Source organism: Phaethon lepturus, unplaced genomic scaffold (assembly GCF_000687285.1).
Source record: "Phaethon lepturus isolate BGI_N335 unplaced genomic scaffold, ASM68728v1 scaffold11697, whole genome shotgun sequence".
Classification (NCBI taxonomy): domain Eukaryota; kingdom Metazoa; phylum Chordata; class Aves; order Phaethontiformes; family Phaethontidae; genus Phaethon; species Phaethon lepturus.
Window position 1 is genome coordinate 7795 of NW_010551279.1, and position 22135 is coordinate 29929.

At 39.0% G+C, this 22135-nt stretch overlaps 1 protein-coding gene across 1 annotated transcript in view; it reads right to left on the bottom strand.

Moving 5' to 3' along the window:
- Window positions 1-311: 311 nt before the first annotated feature.
- Window positions 312-22135, bottom strand: part of CAP2 (CAP, adenylate cyclase-associated protein, 2 (yeast)) — a 56672-nt gene continuing 34848 nt past the window's right edge. The window contains exons 6-12 of the mRNA XM_010290857.1: window positions 21186-21291; window positions 7971-8160; window positions 6921-7096; window positions 5543-5666; window positions 5235-5317; window positions 2431-2571; window positions 312-909 (exon numbers count right to left, since the gene is read on the bottom strand). Of these exons, the coding sequence (XP_010289159.1) occupies window positions 826-909; window positions 2431-2571; window positions 5235-5317; window positions 5543-5666; window positions 6921-7096; window positions 7971-8160; window positions 21186-21291 (904 nt within the window). The 3' untranslated portion in view covers window positions 312-825. The remainder of the gene's footprint in view (window positions 910-2430; window positions 2572-5234; window positions 5318-5542; window positions 5667-6920; window positions 7097-7970; window positions 8161-21185; window positions 21292-22135) is intronic.

A 22135-nucleotide genomic window follows, 5' to 3' on the forward strand; every position in this document is an offset into this window, starting at 1 on the left:
ACAAAATGTGAAATTTTAAAGAATGAGAGATTATCTCACAAAAAAAAAAAAGAAAAAAAAGTCCATGGAGCAAAAAACCTTCAAGTGATTTACTGCAAGTTTTTAGCTTAGATGAGGCTTTAGCTTAGAAAGAATCACTAATTTGCAAGAAATGAGAGGGCAACAGCAAATCTGAGGACCATAATAAAATCTTACCTCACAGAAAACACAGGGATCTTCTAAATATACATATTAGAAAAGTGGTGGATTAAAATACCAGCTTTTTGTATCTTCCATTAGCAAAATGTATTGCTGAAAGTTGTCCTTTTTTTCTTTTTTAAAATAAAACCCATTATGATTGCCACAGAAATGCAAGGAACGGCATACTTTCTAGGGGTACATTTTTACTGCATTGTACAAGAATTGCCTAATAGGTAAAAATAAACATCTTAAGTCTTAATGCTGTTTTTGATTAACAGAAACATAAAAAGGAATGCACTGAAGCAAGATGATAACAGTATATCATGCAGTATTTTGGCTTCATGTATAGAATATTTCAAACCAATGATGTGACTGGAGGGTGGGAGTTTTAATCCATTACATTCACACGACATCATTTAGAATTAAAATTGTATGTGAAGGCAAACTGTGTGGAAATGTGAAAAGTACTGGGATGCCTAACAAAAGCGTGCCAGATGTGTTATTGTTTCTAGCATGCAGAGCTAATGGTTGAAGGCCTATCACAGCAGTATGAACTACTGCTACTTCTAGTTCTTTACATTACTGCTTTGTTTCTGCTGGCTGTGGTCTGGTCACGGTCAGCAAGTGCTCTATGGTGTTAGGAAGTTAACCCACTATCTCTGCAGGTTCAGTGACCAACTTAGATCCATCCCATGCTGTCTTGAACTGTTCAGGAACCGGAAATTCTTTCTGGTAAGAAACAAAAGCAACAATGATCGTTAAATAAACAGTGGATACCTCATGCAAACTGGTGGAATACTATTAGTGCTACATGACTGAGAAAGCATTGATAGCTCAGACATGCCAGGATTAGAGAGAAGCCTTCTTCATTACCCTAGGAAGCTAATTTACAATGCCACACAGGAAAAAGCCTTATTGCTACCCAGTTTCAAATAGCCTTGGTACGGTATTACTTTGCAATAATCCCTCTCACACCATTATTTGGAACAACTAAGTAAATAAGCCTCATGTCAGAAATTACTTTAGATTCCATCAGTGTCTGGGTTGGAAGACAGTAGAAAGGATTTAGATGTGGAGACTGAGCGAGGAGACTAATTTTAAGGATGAAAGCAGTATTATGGAAGAATTAAGAAAAGCAACCTATAATTTTAAGTGTGATATGCTTCAAAAAGACTCAGCATCCCTTGTGGGGTACACAGAATGAAGAATAAGAGAAAGTCTCCTTCCATCCCATGTATTGAGTGAAAGGATTGGGTCTTTCTCTGTTCCCAGTAAACAGAAAAAAGATGTGAAGAGAAGGTTATCTTCATTCAGACCTCAAAATGGTGTTTTGATAGCCAGTAATTGCAGATGATATGGCGATTTGAGGCAAGACTGATCAAAAGAACCCTTTTTTTTTTAAGAAATAGGTGAATATGGACCCACTGAAAATTATTCCCTTTTTAATCTGAAGCTGGGCATCCAGCAGTCACTGTTGGAAATGTGGAGCATGAGAATTCTTGTTCCATGTTTTCTTTTATAAAGCCTAGACCCCTTTACCATAGAAAATTCCAGCCCAAAAGATTAGCGAGAAATTTAAGTTCTGTCTATTTCCATTCCATGCAATTTCAACACTGCTCTGTTCAGGAAACTAGGAAACTATTATGAGTACGCTTTGCCTGCATGATGCCTTGCTAGTGTGTGAAGTGACAGAGCATGACTTTACTAGAAATGCTGCTGGGAATAGTATGAAAATCTTACTAGAACAGAAAAGGAGCCGGGAAAATGCACAAGTAGCTTTTAAGGGCATATGTGGAAAATACTAGAAAGTACAACAGATGCTACCCATGTATCAATAGCTTTAGAAAAAACAAGTATATTATAGTGTATTATTTCACCTGTAGTAGTACTATATTTGTCTTCATTTAGCATCATTGTCTTCAGGCTTGAGTGCTCTTGTATGAAGTGAGTTTCTTTGGGTGATTACGTTTAGATATCAAAAAAGAAAATTAAATGGACAGGAGATGAAGCCATTATCTATCAAAATGGAAAGAAATAATGTGATGTCTGATCTCTGAAGTTACTTTGTGCCCCAGAAAATGAGTTCTTCCTGCACTGATAGCCAAGATATCGGTACATAGAAATTAAATTGTTTTGGATCAGTTTTGGTGATGTCATATGTGTGGTATGTTAGTTTCTTTCCTAGGAGTTTGAATGCTATTAGCTACTAAGATTGGGGGGGGAGGAAAGCTTTAAAAACACCTCACTCACATAATCACCATCTTGGGGGATGAGGATGTTCATCTCAGATGACTTGGCACTCACAATCTCACAATCTAATGATTCCTCACTGAGGTAGATGTGGCAGCCTTCTGTTTTGTTAATAGAAATGGTTGGCACTTTCCCCATCACCTGCAAAATAAAATTTTCTTAGTATCAAAACTTAAAATGCACACAAAGATACTGTTAATGAAGTCCTCATTGCCTGCCAAGTCTAATTTTGGCCACCAACATCTGATCTGGGTGTCAGCTGCCTGCATGATGCTTATATTTGATTCGTGAGACACTGTGAAAATTCTTGGTGGTGGTAACAAAGATCTGTACACAACAGCAAACATAATATACAGCAAGCTTTTAATACACAGTTTGATGAAAGTGCTTCCTTGATTCTCTCTAATTTCAGTGACACTTTTGTGCTGATATTTAGGCGGTGTTCACCTTGTTCATCAGTGAGAACTGGTTAAGAAATCAAACATGTCACCTCCAACCCAGTAAGGGCAAATGAAAGATCCCAGCATACCGTAGTACTCAACAAGTGATTTGTAATATGTTCTGAAGACTTCAAAGCTCTTCCAGGTTTTACAGCGTACAGTAGGAAAGGGTTTTTATCACCTTCAGGCAAGCTACAATTCTAAAAAAGTACTGAGATCAATTTAATTAAATCTCTAAAGGTATTTCTTATGTCACTTTAAAAGCAAGCACAAGATTTACTTGAGGGGAGAAACAGTAATCTTCTTTTGCTTACAGTTCTACAGATTAAAAGATTTTTTCATGGCTAAATGGCTGACTCACTGGTTGTCAGTAAAAATTCCTCCTTCTCCTCCTGCCCTCTCTAGCAGGGACAGCAATATACTCTGGACAATGCATCAAAAGGGCAGAGGTTACTCTGAGCCATAAACCAGTAACAGCATGTGATAGGTATGTACTTGTTAACGAAAGAGAGTCTCCCATCATTCAAGTTAAGAATGTATTTTCAGCTTCAGTTCCTTAAATGCGACAGCAAACAAAGAACAAATGGTCTGTCCTCTTGCATCCCACCCTGATCCTGAAGTTTGGTCTATGTAGTGGATCAACGCATCTTAAACTGACCTTTCTTTTCTTTAATGGGTTCTTATGCAATAGAGGACAAAAGGAGGAGGGTGTGTTTCATAAATTTTGCAAACATCTGGCAAGAAAAAAAATACCACTGAGAGAATGAAGAGCCAAGCAATACGGCAATGAATTAACTTTATAGCAAAATCTGTAGGATTAATTTACTGACATTTGTTGCATTAACATATCATGTATTTGCAAACTGTAGCCTCAGGTCTTCAAAATACTGAGAAAATGAGGTGCTCAGCACTTCGCGTACTCAAACCCTGCTGAAGCGGCCTGATTCAAGCAGCATATAGCATATAGCCAGACTCTACCTTCTTAAGTGGAACTCCACTCTGCTCCATGACATAGAAGCCTTATACAATATTCATAGAACCTGCTTAATCAAAAGAATTTTGATTCTTAGAAATGATATTTCCCCTTTATTTGGGTATTAACAAGCTGTGGTTTCATGATTCATTACATATGCATTTTTCAGCTTTTATGAATAGCTCTAGAAGTAATGATAAAAATCATCTAGTTATATAAAAAAAACCCCAAATAAATTCCTGGGACCTTTTTCTTTAATGAACTGTCTCTGCCATAAGAAGACACATAGTGATCATGAATAAAACTGCTTGTTACAGTTCAGGAGGTGATGCACAGCTGGTAGCAGTGTCAGTCACTTGCATGAGGTTCAAAATATAAAAGAAATCTTGCTATTATTCCCTGTGGTGGCTGTTACCAGTATTTCTGAAGCATGGAGCAGGATTGGCTACATTTAATCTCATACACAGCCATAGCTTTTAAGCAAAAGACCTCACCTTTCTTGAAGACTGGCAGTTTGATATAATTTAATTAACACTTCATTTATCTTTCCTTTAAAATAACACATCCTAAAGTCCTTTCTTGAGACTAGGTTGTGTATGTTGGACACAACCCAGTACTAGAGCATGTATAGTCAGACCTCTTTGGAACGGGATGAATGAAGTGCTGTGGATGTCAGGCAGACTGTCTATGCTTTGAAGAGGGCAAGTGTCCCCAGTAGAGAGGGCAATATATGGATTTAAAATACATCTATTTTCTTTTCACAAGAACCACAAGGAAGGTGATCTCTCATGAAGCTTTGCGTACTGGTTATCAATGACATAACCGGTAGAGGCTCATAGCTCATCTGTAGGCAAGTGACTTCATTACTTACTCATGTAATGTGTCATGTCACTGGCAGGGGAAATTTTTTTAAATCCCAGTGCCTACTTTCATTTTTTGTCACTGTCTTTTGACAATCCATTTGACCATTTCTATTGAGAAGTTAAGAAAAAAAGAAATAGCCATCTTCTGGGCTTAGAAATCAATTAGGTAACTGCCAGGATTTGTTCCATAAGCACTGCTGAACTTTCAAGTCCTAGGAGCTGTTTTAACATGATGGCAAGAAAATGAGGGACAGAAGTAATAGTTCTTACAGTGTATAGATCTCTCAGCTTCACTGGAACCAGAAGGGACTGCGATAAGAGAGGTTTGTTCAGTGATGCTCAATAGTTTTCACAGGCATTTTCTAAATACAGCAGCAGAATATAGTGCATCTAAAGATACATTTTGATGCATCAATCTCTTATTTTTCTTGTGGTCCTGTGAGTTTTTAAAATCTCTTGTAGCTACATGTTGGGCTTTTTTCCCCTGCTTGTTCTCTGTCTATCTTTGTTTTTCAAATAGATGTTTACCTGAATCTGAATATCCCTGGAATTGATCACTTCCACGATTCCCACAACGTTGTCAAACACAAGGCCAAACTTTTTACAGTTGTCTAAAATAAAAGCAATCATAAATAAGAAAGGCAAGATAAAATCAAATATACGTACACTTGCTACATCAACTATGAAAATTCCCAGTCTTGCACTGCATAGCTGAGCAGTTTTACTCACGTGATAAATCCATTAAAGTGAATGGAATGATTCAGATGCATTATTAATCACATAAGTAATTTTTTTTCAAGATTGGCATTTAAATCCCAGCTGAGCTATCCACTCACCAATAGTAATTGAATTGATTTTTCCTTTTATCTGAAGTGTAGATTTGTTACACTTAAAAATGTAGGCCACTTGCTTGAGTTCAGTGTTGTTAATGACCAGGTCATTCTTATCCTCTTGATATTCCTATTTCAGAAGAAAGTTTATTTAATTGGTTGTCTTTAACTAGCTAACAGTCAGACAGAGTTTAGTACAACTTATCCTCGAGTCATTGCATCTTCACATACAACAGAGCAGTATCCTTCCTGTGGCTTAAAAATCTAATCTGCTTGGTGATCAGATATTTCACCTAATTCATCCTTAGATGACATATGTATATTTGAGAGCTGCAGAACTGAAGAACTTCGCATAGACCATGGCAAAACCCATTAATTTTGTGGCAAAGACATTATGCTCACAAGAATTTGAAAATGCACTTGCAAAACGGTTGCTTGGCTCCCATCCAATTTAGACTGGCACCTTGAAGAACAGAGCAAGTTTTTGTTCCCCCAAATGTTACATAATGGTCTATACATTTATGTGTTACGAACAGGTGCAGGCATTACCATATAAAATAAGGAGTAATAGGTGAAGAAATGTCCTTTCATTAGGAAGCGTGAAGGGCCATTTACGCTCCATGGATGTCCATGAAAGACTAGGGATCCACAAGGAAAGTTCCGTGTGCTATAACCCTAACGCAACATAACACAGGCAAACGGTGGCTGCACCTTATGCAAACTCAACTCCACAGTAATGGCTGTGTATATAACTTTCTGCATGACTCAACTGTGTATTGTTTCCGCACCCTTTTAAACAACAGAGTCATGTGAATTTTCACTCATAGATTCTTTGGTATTTGCCTACATAAATTAACTACCAAACTTTAAACAAATCTATCTTTTCCATCCGTAGATTGAGCAAAAGGAAAACACTTCTTTACTTTTAAGCATGGGAGACATGCTTGCATGGAATGGACGATGAAAAATAAATGTATAATTCCATTGCTTAACAAAGCTGGAGAAAGTGCTCTGTGATAACACTGTTACCTCGCACCCACACACAAATAGCCTGCAAGAAGGGATTTTAACTGGAGTTCTCCACTGGACTTGTTTCTGGGGGATTGTCTGATTTTGCAAAGAATTTATATGCTGGTTTTGACATTCTCCAGTTCAGATGAATTAATTAGTATATGATTCTCAGAGACAGATGAATTAACTTTAAAAGCTACAAAATAGTAAAAGCTAAACTATAGCAAGGCAGAGCAATGCAAGACTCGGCCCATTTTAGTTGCAACTTTGATTTGTTGCACCTTGATCACGGACAGCCTTTTGCAAGGTCTTTCGGTGCTCAGACTGGTTTGCAATGTGCAGGGTGCAATCCAGAGGTGTGACTGGAACTCACCACTCTCCACTTCTTTCCCTCTAGCTCCAAGACAGGGGCATGGCTCTGCTGTGGGGAGTTCTTGGGAGAGGTGGGACTTGAAGTATGGCTTTTTGTCGGAGACCGAACAGAGGGACATTGGGCACGTAGGCTGGGGTTCTTGTGAGTCTTCTGGTCATCAGAGACATGTCGAAGCCCTAAAAAACCCAAAAGGGTGTTTATGAAAGAGAGTTTGTTTTCCAGTCCTAAGGATGTTCATATCTAAGCAGTAAAGGTTCATTTGTAATTGTGTTAAATTATTCTGTGAATTTACATTTTTACTTCGTCAAGGTTTGCCTAGGTAACAACCACAAGCGTAACTGCCTTCATACTTTTAGCAGTTCATATAAAACCTCTTTTACTGTGGATGGGCTATCTTAGTATCTTTAACAGGAAATGCTGCAATGTCTTCTAGTCTCTCTCTGTCTCTAGCGAGCTCTGAGAGTTTGTTATATCATATTTTTCCATCCATAAAAATGAGATTCTTTTTCTAATTTATGACAATATTTGACCTATCCCTGCAGCATTAAAGGCAGATATATCAATTGTATGTATTTAAACTCACAGACATCCACTTTAATTACAACTGTACAGTATTAATACAAAAAGTTTTATTATTGTACTTGATACAGATCTGTGAGCCATACCTTTTCACCTAGCACGTAACACATTTTGACACAGGATGATACACTAAATGTCAATCAGAAAGGGGGATAAATTTTTATTGCAATTGCAACTTAGAGGTTCACTAGCTACTGGGGATTGAAGATGTCCAGTGTGGCTGCCTTAAAATTAAAAGGATACCTTCAAATAAATGGTGTGAATTTCAGGTATGCTGAACATATTTGGGTGGTGTTGCTTCTAAAGGAGATTTTGGTGTGCAGTCTCATCCATCAGACTCACTGCAAGCCTCAGAAAGATCTGAGTTGCTTAACTGTAACTTAAAAACGCAGTGGAAGTTACGTCAATACATATAGCAGCTCTTGATGTAGTTTGACTCATGGTCCAAACTGTGATTTTTTTTCTCCTGACCTTTGGTAATTGCCTCTCCCTGGTTAAGCTGTGCAAATAGGGCTGAGCGAGATGCAGTTCCTTCATCCTTTACGGTTTCTGTATCAAAGATGGGGGGAGGTCCAGGTGGTGGCGGTGGTGGCGGTGGTGGGGAGAGACATGACCCGCTTGTTAGAACAGATCGCATAGACATGGGTGACGCAACAGGACCCTGTTTGAGATAGATAGATGGAAATTATTTTACATACAGTCTTTCAAGAAACATTGTGTTATGATAGCTCTTACTAGGCAGTCCCAGGCTCAGAAGAATTTCTGGTGCCATGATTGAATGTAATACTATGAATCTTTTCCTTTGCCAAAGCAGGCAAGCCTGGCAAGACTGACAGTACACCCGGCTGCCTTACTGGAGAACTACTCCACCTAAAATACTTCTCTCAAATGCTTGTCAAGACTGCTGTTAAAAATCTTTAGTAGTAAAGATTCCATAATTTATTCCAGTGTTTACTTACATAAAAAGGAAAATATTTCCTTTTTTTCAGATACCAAATTCAGTTAGCCATAGCTTGGTGTGCATTCAGAAACATACAGAAAATGTTTTGATCTAACACAAATAACTGGGAGGGTCGTGAGCTCTCAAGTTATACATAGACAACGTGCTAAATTGTATGCAAGATGTAAAATGCTATTCTTCAGACTGTTCAAGTCATCTGCAAAGATTCATATTATAGCAGAATGTAAAACTACGGTGATTCAAGTCTCTTATTTCTGAAATTCAGTATTTGAGTTTTTAGTTCATTTTCTCAAATTCTTTTTTCTTTTTTTCAACTGCAGGAGATCACAGCACACAAGTTATTAGTGAGGGGGGCCTTGGTAAAGTAAGTAATCCAATCTTTCTTTCCGTTTGCATAATCAAAAGCACATGCTTTGGTCTGAATTATAATGCTTACATAGAATATTATCAAACAGAGAAAATTCTAATAATGATCTGATTAGAATGTTATGCATCCTAATTATAGAGGTTAGTTAGAATCAGAAAAACTGAGAATCCCTTTTTCTGTCTTGCCACTGAGTGTCACTCTGATCCCACCTCTCTGCTGCAAAGCAGAGACTGTTTTAAAAGAACCGTTGTGAAAAATTAGATTGGTTCTGATGAATTTAGCTATACAGACATTGTGCATTGCACCAGTACATATTTATTAGGTGGGCAGATGCAATGGGGAAATGACAGGGACTTACAGAGTCACAGCTCCTCTAATTGGCTACCTTCGTCAAGAGATACAGGTTGCTAAAAATGCATCCCTGCTAATCAATACTGGAAATAGATATCGCTTAGCTGGACTCAGAGGGTATTTTTAACCATTTATGATGCCACCCCTTTCTGCTTTCCACTAAACTGAAACAGCAGAGTATCCATCTGGTTCATGCATCTCACATGAGTGAAAACTGTAGCTCTTTTTTAAAAAGTAAACTTGTCCTGTCTTGTAATCCCAAACTGATAGTGGGAGAAGGGATGAGGTGCACATGGTCTTTTTTTTTACTATTCAGACATTCTTTTTTTAAAAAAAGAAGTCTGGCACATTTGAGTAAGTAACTGCATTCAAACCTCTTAGTCATTATGAACTAATCAGAGCAGCATGGAAAGGTAATAATATTAGTTAACCTTTTAATGTACAGTCTCCACTGGCACATGCATCTTCAGCATGTAAGTACTGTTGCATTTGAAGGAGTTGTTTATGGAATATGTTAGTGATGAACACATAGCAAGGTTCTTTGTCAGATTAGTGACATTAAGATTGCACTGCACAAAAAAGACTGGTTGAATCCCCGGTGCTTGTGTGAGTAATGAAACTGATGTAGTCGTACAGTTTGATTGTTTCTGAAAGGATCCCAGATCTCTTAAGGGAATGAGCTCTCTCCTACGCTATTAAATCTTTTTGATCAAATGTAAACAAATGAGAAGAATCCCCTTCTGGAATTGATTATAATTTATTGTCAAGATAGACTGGAATGTATGTGGAGACTGCTTTTAGAGACATTTCATTGTTGCATGGATACATTCGACTCTGAGCGTTTCTGCTTACATACTTGGTAGTTACAAGTTATTTTTTTAGGCTGGAGACAACTTCTTCACTGGGCCCTCAATTTATAATGCCTGTCTTCCTGCCTCTGCTAATGCCAGTAATGGTACCTGCAGCAGAGTCAGCACAACTGTGAATTAGTATGATAAAAAAAAGAATGTAAGTAGATTTAGTGGCACAATCAGTTGTTGCTGCCCAAGGTAGAATAGAGATCTTCCCTATCTGTTGCTTGCAACCATAGCAACTGAATCCACTATGTCCTGATTATCCAGAATTATGAACATTGCATTTGCAGGGCTTTTAAAAATACTCATACCCAGAAATGGCACTCACCGTGCACAATGCAGTGTGAACAGTTATGAATTATGTATGCTTTATGGGGAGATTAATAGTAGTAGTGGTAGTGGTTAATAACTTGTAGTCTGAGATAAAAATTTCATTTCCCAAATTCCAGATTGACATCTGATTTCCCAAACATACCTTATTGCTTCCACCCGCATAAATACAGTGCTGTGATTTTCCAGAAATTTATGTGTGTAAGACTCACATGTTCATTTGCAGTTGACACCAATTAAGTAAGTCCTGCAAAGGCTGCAAAGATGCATTAGAGAAAAAAAAAAAGATGTAGAAGTTATCTGGGTATTCTGCATACAACACAGAGTGGTGGGTCACTCTGCCAGTCTCTTTGCTTCAAGTGTCAAACTGAAGGCCATCACAGATAATGCAGGATACTCCAGGCTCAACTGATGCTGCTGAGTAGTGCATCAGAGACAGTTTCCCAAATGGCAACAAAAGTATGGGAATGTCTATGTAACTGAGGTGGAAGCAAAACTCAGAGGTGTTTATCTGTGGAAGTGGATGACCTCTCTCCCAGAACTCTGAAAGAACTGCCTTGTGAAAGTACAGACAAAAAGGAAGAATTTTAAATACATACGTCAAGTTTGGATGAGATTTTGTATGTCTGGAGAACGTCTGTCTTACTTTTCAAGAAAGAGCAGAGGTAGGAAAGGATCTGGGAAACTAGGAGCATCTTTCCCTTCTAGAGCAGCACTAGTGAAAAGACAAGTCTAGTAAAAAATCTCAATCCTTGACCTGGGGAACGAAGACATTCTAGTCCTTTGAGTGGGTTTCAAGAGTAGGAAAAAAAATTCCTATCCCTTGCACTCAGGTTGCCCATCTGCCTCCTTTTTTCTTTACGAGCCTGGTCCCTCCACCAAAGTCAGTGGCTATCTCCACTGAGCTCAAAAGATTATGAGTTTGATCTAATTAAGAACACAGGAGCTGTCTCAAGGTCTCAGAAGACACCTGGGATTCAGTCACCCTTGCCACTTTTCCTCTTAATGTTGTGCAGTCACAGAAATAAAAGACGGACTGAACCTTTGTTGTTAGCTGTTATCCTGCATGACGAATTCTTGTCTAGTTTATGATCTGAGTTACAGCTACACAAACTAAGATATTGTACCGTGATATGTTCAATTATGTCTGAACATCTATGTCCATTCTGGAAACTGAACAACTGCAATCATAAATTAGGCCAGGCAAAATTGAAGGACAAATCGAAGGAAAAAAGGTCACTAAAATACAGGGAGGGATGAACTGCTCCACTGTAGATCTACTGTCTTGCGGCATGGACATATCCAGTGGGGCAATCCGCCATTGAAATAGAACAGCGTGGATAAGACAGACAAGTCTCACTCATGAGGGAGCGTAACAGAGACTTGCTGTAAAGAGGGGTTCAGTCTCACTCTGGCTTTTGTCTTCTTTTCTTTGCCATTTTGCTTTACCTGACTGAAATCAAACAAACATTCAAGTGAGGTGAAATTGTGGGAAGAGTGGCTCAGGGGAACCTAACAAGGGGACAGAAAGCACAAAAGTGAACTGGAAATGCAGAAGACACTTTGCACTTCTCACATTCCCTGCATGCCAGGAAGATGGGAGCTGTGCTGCACTCAAACACTGAGGCAAAGGGCAGTTTTACAATCAGCCTAGCGAAGTGGTTCCAGGAAGTTTCTTTTTTCATTCATTATGAACTCATATGCATAGACCTCCAAGTTACCAACCTAAGTCACTGGCAATCTATTTGCTTTCATCAGTCACCCTTCCAAGACCACTTAGACCTTCAGGCTCTAGAATATTTCTGAACCAGACTCTTAAACTGTTCTGGTATCTGGCAATACTTGTGTATAGTCCTATCCAATTTCAACTAAAGTGCCCTTCACAAAGTCCATTCATTTCTGTTCTGTATAGGGTGGTGTTTGTGAGAGCTGCTGGGAATAAAATAGCATGTTACATGCCTGCAAAAGTTCATCTATCCTAAAGCAGCAGGTGCTTACCAGCATTGCTACTTGCAAACAACTCTTCAGATTAACTTCAAGCAGATGTTAACAACAGCGTATCTTTACACAAAGAGTATTTAGAGCCATTTGGACTAGCAAAGGCAGTTATTTGCAAGCCGCCTTTCTTCCTCTTTTATTTCAGCTGTTTGCCTCGGCAACAGCTGCTGTTCTCAGTGCTGTGGTGTCTATAGACATCACATAAAGTTATGCTGATAGCTGGCTGTTGCCATTAACATGTTAGCGTGGTCATTTTTCCATCATTTGCAAATACACCCCTGGTAAGAATTATCAGGGGAATAGACAGCTTCAGCTTTACTTTGTGAAAATGTAACACAAAAGCAAGCCATTAGCTTTTAACCTGCTAGCTTTGTATCACAGTGAACTTGATGTGCTTTAAACCTTGCTCCTGGAGCTTTCTGAAATGGGGGAAAATGTAATTCTCCGAGTAAGGTCCTATGAAGAACAGGAGATGTGGGCCCTGCGGCCATGTAGTAACAGCTCTGTAGGGGATGGAACATTCCAGAAATTTCCTTCCAGGGAAAAAAATTGTCTTCAGTCTCCAACTAAACCATGCTCTGAATGGGGTGACAGGAACGGGTCAGGGTTTGCTCCTTGCTGGGTAGCCCAGAGCCATCTGCAGGGAGGCCCAAGGGACTCCCATTGACTGTGGCTCAGTAGCTTCTTCTAGTGACAGTGTCTGAAGCCGCTCATGGAGCTGGGTCTGATAAATGCATATTACCACTGGGCAAGCGTTTGCAGGATTGCAGTACAGCCTCAAAGTATGTTGTATTTCTACCTTTATCTTGTAGGTCCAGCAGAAGGGTGAGGTACACTTCTCCTTGCTGGCTATCTAGATGGCTCAATGGAAGAAAGGAATGACTCTTTATGTTGAGGCAGCTGGCTGGTTAAAATCCATCCATACTGAATCTCATTTAGTTCCCTTGAAATTACAGTAGAGATGAGTGAAGCCCTTTGCTTCTGAGAAGCTGGGCCTTGTTACAGCACGTTTGTCCTAAAGGCTCCTCCTGGGGCACAGGGCAACAGCCAGTCTTGTTAAGAGAAATAAAATGCTGTTCATACATAACACAAGTGCTCTGGATGCCATACTGTCAGTAATTTTTGGTGGCCATATGCAGCTTGACATTTCTCTAGGTCTGAACCCAGCTACCGAGACAGTTAGAATTTCTTTTTTTGTCTTATCACAGATGTTACTATTTCCTGAGCTATTCTTGCTGAACAATTCCTTGGGTTAGCCTTCCATGTCACCGTTACTATATTTGTAGCATTGTAGCAGCAAAGAGCCCTAGTCAGAGGCTCATATCTCTGGGGATACGAGGGGCTTATGTGCCAGGCTCTGTATAAACACCCGCGGTGCTCCTCTGTGTTTATCCAGCTTTAGGCTGACACACTGCGGCATAGAAACTGGGGGGAACAAAGTTCTTGTGGTGGGAACCTGCTGTGGAGCATTTAAATGAAGACACATTTCTTGTAGCTGCAATGTTGTTTTTACTCAGGACAAATAGTTTATAAACATCTATATAATACACAGAAATTAATTATATGTGCATGTGCGTAATATATAGTACGTATTTTATTAGTCATTCATATTAAGAGGTAAGTATCTATTTGCAGCTGAGGCAACAGGTGGCAGAGACAGAGGCGTAAAATCCCTTCCTTAATTTATTGAAAAGCCTTCTTTTCATGGCAGATAAACAGGAATCCTAATGGGGACTACATTCTTCTCAAAAAAAAAAAAAAAAGATATCCCTGTTTTCTCCCCCCCTTAATAGTAATCCTAGTTTCACACCTAAAATGATTTCAGCATTCTGTATTGTTCTTTCCATACATATGCACAGCCAAAGAGAAGAATCATGAAGCTCAAAATATCACGTATCAACCTCTGGGAACAGGTGGACTGAGACTCAGGGCCACAGAGCTCTTGTTAAGGTGTTTTTTGTGTAAAAGCAGCTTAGCACAACAGTTCTATTACCTACCGTATTGAAGCCACCTGTCTGCAAGGGGTTATGCTGCACTGAGATCCACAATTTACTAGATGAAACAGCAGACTTACAGGGCCTGTAATCTTTGTGAACTAAAACACAAAACAGCAAAAACCAGGCCAGCCTCTTTTCTTGTTACCGGGTTTCTGCAGAATTATTTATCTATTGAGTCTGCAAACTTTGAAGCCCCTTAATATACTCCTGGCATTTATCACCTGTTCAGGGTTTAAAATGGCCCTTCCAACTTCACAGTTACCCAAACAGAAATGTTTTATGCAGCCAAGGTCCCCTAAATCATCTGAGAACTCTATGCTAATGTAATAGTCAACAAGTAACTTGCTCCCACAGGCACACTAAACCATCTTTCACTTATACAAACATTCAGTTAAAAAGAAGACCAATCCTTTTAGCAATATGGTAAAGTTTTAACAGATGTGCCTTTTCCTTGTCTCTCCATTTTACATACTTCCAATTTTCTTTTTCCTTTGCCTTTTCCACTGGAACTAGGTTGCATTATGTTACAGGTCAGGTTGTGTTTGACAGCTGTTGTCAGACAAGCCTCTCCCAGGTTCTCCCTTAACATGTCTGAATGGTCTTTGGTCACTGATGTTAAAAGGACGCCATTGATATCCAGTAAAGACAAATATTGTCAGTCATTGCTGGAATAAGGGAGTAAAACTACTGTCTTTGAAAGGGACATGGATGTAATTAGAGGGTGGTCAAGCATAGGAACAGGCTGCCCAGGGAGGTGGTGGAGTCACCATCTCTGGAAGTGTTCAAAAAACGTGTGGATGTGGTGCTTCAAGACATGGTTTAGGGGACATGGTGGCACTGGATTAATGGTTGGACTTGATGATCTTGAAGGTCCTTTCCAACTTTAGTGATTCTGTGATTCTGTAATTAAGACAGTCTCCACCAAAGAAGCAATTATTGCAGAGTTGCCAGGATGGCCAGTTTCTAAATCGACAGTGTACCAAAAACTGAACCTTGCCTATATTCTCTGAGAAAGAAACAGTTGAGATTAAAGGATACAAATTTTTCAACAAAAAAGTATAAGGAAATAGGGAAAGGGAAGGAAAGAGAAAGGAATGGAAGGGGACAGAAAAGGAGAGGAAAGGCTACGACTGAGAAAAATTGAGCACATGTTCAATGTCTACACCTTATCCAAGATACAGGCATTTAAATCAGCGTATCTATGCTGCTCTTACTTCTGTCTGAATGAGGCCTCCGGGATTGTAGTTGTGGCTGGAATTTGGCACTATAGTTTTGACCTTTAGCTCTAGTGAAATGGCTCAGACGATCCCTTCTTGATAAGTGGGTCAAACTAAACACAGCATAGAAGAGATACTGGAAGGATAATAGGCTTTTGCTAGCAGAAGTCAGCCTTTTGCAGGTTGTTCACCTCAATATGTAGAGAGACGATATATTACAGGAAAATGTTTTGATGGTACAGGAGAGAGGCAGGGCCATTTTGTAAGAAAATGTCTGGAGGTGATTATTTTAGACAAGAATGAAATGGCCAAAGTCCGTACTGAGACTACTATAATTGCGCTCAATCATGCTAATGCAGGAATTACAATGGTTCTTCTCAGTGTGGAGCCTGTAGAGAATTTCGACTTTTATAGAGCATTTTTAGAAACTATCTAATGAGTGATACATATTTTTAAAAATTATATTTCAGGAAGAAAAGACTTGAAGATACTTTATGAGCTTCAATGGGAACAGGATATAAATAAATCTCAACTGCTTGTAAAGATGCAGGCTTCCTCCTAAGAATTTGTTTTGATGTGTAAATGGCAGGGGGACATTTGTCACTTGAGTGAAATTCTGTATTAGAAACTAAACACTGTAATGAAATTCACTGTTAGTCAGTAAATGTTTCCTGCTTGCAAACAGTCCTGCTGGCAAAATTTGTCCTGAATGACTGTTCTATATGAAGAACAAAAACTTAACTGCAGATCCACCCGCAACTGAGAGAAACATTCAAGACAATTATCCTTGAGCAAGATTTGTTTCTTAACACTTATTTGATGTACAGGAAACCAGAGCAATCTCTCATTATTACTGGTTGTTTTCTTGCTGCAAAGTTAACCTGCAGAAACAGGAGCAGAAGTTTCACTTCCCCCAGCTTACTCATGCAGTCCTTGTAGCAAACAAACTTTTATTAGGCATTCTTGTGAGTGTGTATTACAGCTGTTCATTTCTTTGCATCAGCAGAAAATGCAGAGAGGGAAGAAAGAGCCATGCTTCAATAGAATCCCTTATTAGGGGGGGAAAAAAAAAAGAAAAAAGGGCACTTGCTGTTTATCAGTGAGAACTGAAAAAAGACATAGGTTACTGTTATGGTTGTAGATTTCATGTTAAAAGTCAGAAAGTTGTAGCAAGCAAAAATGACAGTTTCTGCATGGGTAAAATGCTACACTGGGCATTTAAAATTTTTCATTATAGTAACAGCTTTTGCATAAGACTCACTGACATCTGAGAATGTCATATCTGGCAGCAGATTAAAACTTGCAAACCTTCATTAGGTTGGTAATTGCAATTGTTCCCGTTGTCAAGATGGCCAAATTGAGATGTAGTGACTATAGTGAACTGCTACTCACTACAGGGTATGTGTGGCAGAAGGCAGCTCACACTTTACATTCAAAACAATTACACTTTTAAGGAAATACTGTAGAACCATGTGACTTCCAATGACAAGGATATTTCCCCTGATGTATGCACAATCAATTAATAAAAATGAATACTTCAGATCATGGCGAAAATACAGAGTGAAACATTTTACTCTCCGGGACAATCCTGCTCACAAACATATGTACTTTAAACATACAGTTTTCTTCTGTGAGCACAGTACCAACAAATATCCTAACCATATCCATCATGTCTTGAAATGCCTGCCATTTTCGTAGAGTCCAGTTTTGTACCACTACTCCACATGGGTAGCAAAACAGGCTCAGATACACAAAGGTCTCAAGGTCCTTAACTCCACTGATTTCTTGACTTTCTCCTCACACAGTCCCATGCATTTCAATAGGATGCCCTCAAGGAGTAAAATATTGTCACGCATCTTGGCAGAACCAGAGCCAAAGTGAATAAGGAGAGAGAACTGTGTTAGATCCAAAAATCTGTAAGCATCTGTTTTCATCACAAATTTATTATAAAGCTGATAGAGGTAACTGCTATTGTCAGAGCCGACTGCTTAGCCATTATTTCAACCTTTTGCACCTGTTTTAGTGTCTGTCTTGTAGTTTACTAAGACATTTCTTTCTCTTTCCTCTGAAGTGCCTGCCTGTGCTCACTGCCAGAGCCAGCAGCACTTCACTGTATGCGGCAGCGATCTCTTCCAAGGTTGGCTGCAGCTGCCCTGTGCCGCCTGACGGAAGGGCACAGCGGGGCTGGGAATGGCACAGCTTTGCCACGCTGCCACGGAGCATGGCCAGAAACATGCGCACCACAGTATGCAGTATCTACAGGTAACGGGGCCAACTGCTCTCTAAAAAACCTGTCCCCTCCTTTTTGGAAACCCAAACATAGTCTGATCTAGGCTGATGCTCCTGGGGGTGTTGCTGCAGTTCAAGCTATGAGAATACAGCCCTGAGAGCAGCAGCGGTTACTGTTCTCCCTGACTCTAGTCTCTTTAGAAATAACTCAAATACGTTACTTAATAGCTTTTTATATAAAGCTTCAAACATTGCTTTGTTGACTTCTGCAGACATGAAGGTTAAATTATCGGTATAATGTACTTTAAAATGTGTACTTATACAGGTCAAAACCTTTCTCTCATTCTCTCTCCCTCTGTAACAAAACAGCATTTCTGTATCAATGTCTCCCTTTCATAAATGTGCCACTTTCTCAATGCCTTGCCAAACTACTTTATTTTCCTTTTTTCCTTTTATGCATATAAGTGGAAGCTGCTGTGTGCAATGATTAACAACCGTGTCTGGAATATATCTACAGCTTTTATATATATCATATTTCTGTCTGGGCCCTGATTCTGCAGACCTTTACGCTTAAATTCACACAGCATGAATCTGTGACTTTCATTCTTACTTTAAAATGTATAAAAAAAATCAAATTATCACTTGAGTAACTCATTGCTTTCTTGAATGTATTTGCTACCAAGCTTCATAGAAATATTTAAACAACATTTAAACAACAAGCTATTTAAACAACCTGCTAGCTTACTGGATTCTAGTTTCCTTACACTCACATGAAATAAAACTTTAAAAAATTAAACATCCATAAAAATTTGTTTGTAATTTAATCTTTCTGACACACATTACATGAATGATAATTTAAATGAGCCATACTTCCATGACAACTTTTAGGTCTGAGTGATATCCAACGTGAGTGAAATCAATACTTCAGATGCAGTAATGGGCTCATCACTCATGATGGAATGAGCACCGTTGGCAGGAAACTATGCTTAATATGAATAAATAAGTCACACCTCGATTTGTATTCAGCACTTCCCTGCACAACTGGAGAAAGGGAAATAGAGAGATGTGCTGGCTGAGATGCTGGTTTAAGACCAGTCAAATATAATCTGCAACAGCTACACTTCTGAGTAAGATTACCAGTTACTCCCAGCACTGACAGTTCCTCCTCTTTGATCAAATGGCTGTAACAAATCTTTATCTCATAACACTATTTCCATACTTGTAAAGTTCCATTAAAGGTGAAGATGATGATTCTTTCTCTGTATTAACAGAACTAAATTTGTCCCAGATTCTCAGGCTAATTCTGCTAACAGGGTACTACAATTTCTTTTCCTTATCCAATAACAATTCTAAAATCATTAGCTCTTCTCACATTCACTGATTAAAATAAAGTAGAATGTAGCACGTGTGAAATTTTGTACTAAATTAAGGAAGAGAATTGTGTTTAATATTTTAAATTTTTACTACAGAAACCTACAAAGTAGCAGAAAATTCCAGCCTTCTAATTTATCATGTTTAATATTTTTGCATTGCTTCATACTAAGAAGTACACACAGATCATGGTCTCTCCTGTGTTTGAACTTGCACTTGAATACTTGAGTACTGTAAGGCCTTGTCCAATGTCTAATGAAGGATGTGAAGAAAAAGTTGCATAATCTGTTGCTGAGCACAAGTAACGTATTCTCTTACATAGTTACCACCTCCATACAGGGGGGGATGAAGTAACTTTTCCAGGTACTACAGAATCATAGAATGGTTTGGATTGGAAGGGACATTTAAAGATCACCTAGTCCAATCTTCATGCCATGGGCAGGGACATGTTTCATTAGACCAGGTTGCTCAAACCCTGTCCAACCTGACCTTGAATGTTTCCAGGGATGAGGCATCTACCACCTCTCTGGGCAACCTGCTCCAGTGTCTCACCACCCTCAGGGTAAAAAATTTCTTCCTTGTATCCAATCTAAATCTACCCTCTTTCAGTTTAAAACTGTTGCCCCTTGCCCTGTCACTACAGGCCCTAGTAAAGTCTTTCTTCATCTTTCTTATAAGCCCCCTTCATATTTTGAAAGGCTGCAGTAAGGTCTCCCTGGAGCCTTCTCTTCTCCAAGCTGAACAATCCCAACTCTCTCAGCCATTCTTCATAGGAGAAGGGTTCCAGCCCTTATTCCACGTGAAGATGCATTCCATCCAAAAGCTCTACATCACTTCCCCAAGTTCCTGAGTTCTTACAATGGTTTGTTCTGGGAATTAAATTATCTGGTGGCCTACATAAGTCCTCTGAAGAGTCATTCAATTAAAAAAAAGAATATTGGCCTATACAGAAGAAATTATAAACTTGGTGTGAAAGACTGCCTGTGCAAATACGTGAGTGCACTGGTAAGTTTAGGAGATGATAACAGCAAAGAGCTGGCTGCTTATATTTCCAATACACTTCAGCAATTCTCCTAACCTGATAATAAACATGATCACATTATTGGAATAATATAGAACATTCTGTCAATGTAGATATAAACTCTTACATTTATATCCAACAGAAAATTAATTCTTTATGTTTATTCCCAGAGAGGTGGTAGATGCTCCATCCCTGGAAACATTCCAGGTCAGGTTGGACGGGGCTCTGAGCAGCCTGATCTAGTTGAAGATGTCCCTGCTCATTGCAGGGGGGTTGGACTAGATGAACTTTAAAGGTCCCTTCCAACCCAAACTATTTTATGATTCCATGGTTCTATACCTCTCTTAGAGAACAATATTCATTGCCATCATCTGCTATGCATCTCAGATATAACACACAGCAGACTTTTATATAAATATACGGAGTATAAATAGTTATGCATACAGTTATATTTTACTCTATATACATATTTCAGAAATTATTTCTGTATGTATAAAATAAGAGTTTTTAAAAGATAGATATCTATGAAGTAATAAATTGGTATGTATCCCTTGTGTTTCTTTTTCCTGCTATTAAATATCTCTCTTTGTTCAGATTCTTTCCACCATTCTTCTCCTTTCCCCATCACATTACCCCAATTTTCCTTTAGTCTGACATGTCCTTTAAATTTCTGGGGTTTGCTTTTGTTCCTGCCTTCTGGTGTAGTAGGCCTGGAGAATTGCGTCTGCATCTCACCATCTGCAGCTGGGGGTTATGGCTATAATCATAACAAATAGTTCTTCCCTCTTCCTCAAAACCTGTACCACAATGAGCTGACACATCTTCTCCACCTGCCTTTCAAACTTTTATTGGTTTGGTTGGTAAGTCCATGGACCATGACTTCTGCTCCTGGCATAAATATTTATTTTTCCTGAGCTAATGACCTGCATTAAAAGTCAAATTGGTTACTGGCATTTTATGGTTCTTCATGAAGAAGGAAAGAGTACTTACAGTTTTACTCCAAGTGAGACCTGTGGTATGATGCTCTTTGATATAAGCTTGAAGATCAGACCAGATGTTCAGATATGACTTCACCCAATCAACATGGCGTGCATCACTGTAAAAACAGAGACAATATTTATATATGTGAATGTTTGTACTTAAAACCAGCTTAAAAGCATTGCTACTCTTGTTTAAAGCAGGTAAAACCCAACGTCTGCCTTAAAGCCAGGGACAAATCAGTTAGCAGGCAGACAGCAGGCCAGTGCTGAAAATATTGAGGCCTCCAACACTGGAAAGCTTTTGGATCTTTCCAGAGGATGAACAAGGCAAAGGATGCCTCTAGCACAGAGTGCTTCCTGCTGGAAGGGTGTGTCATCATCCTGTTCAGGCTCAAAGGCTACTGAAGAAGCACTAAAGGTATATGGAGCTGTGCAGCAGCTACCCAGACACAGTCTCAGGGTGCTGAATTTTAGAAAATTAAATATCCATGGGTTCTGTGAGATATTCTAGCTTCCAAGTTCAAAGGTAGCCAGGGTAATGCTGGATCACATTATAGTCACTAGACTAAAATATTTATACATCAAGAATTTTTGAAGTACAAGTCACAAGTTGGCTCTGGAATCATTATTTGGAAGGCTTAGTCTTCCAGTGGGACAGTAAGTGAAAACAAGAAATAGGCAGAGAGAGAGAAACTGCTTGTAAGATGGAGTCCTTACTTAATGAAGATCCAGAAAAGGATTATTACTGAATAGTGACAGCTGTGGACTGGATGCTCACAAGGATTTGGGTGTCTACCTCCTATTTATTTCCTTTGGAGTTTGATGCTTAATACTGCTGAGGATCTGGATCAACAGCTTTAATCCAAAGCCTACTCAAGTCAAGGGAGAGCCTTCTACTGCTTTGGAAGACACTGTGATCTGACACAGTGAAAAACAGGAAAAGAATTTCTTATTAGGGAA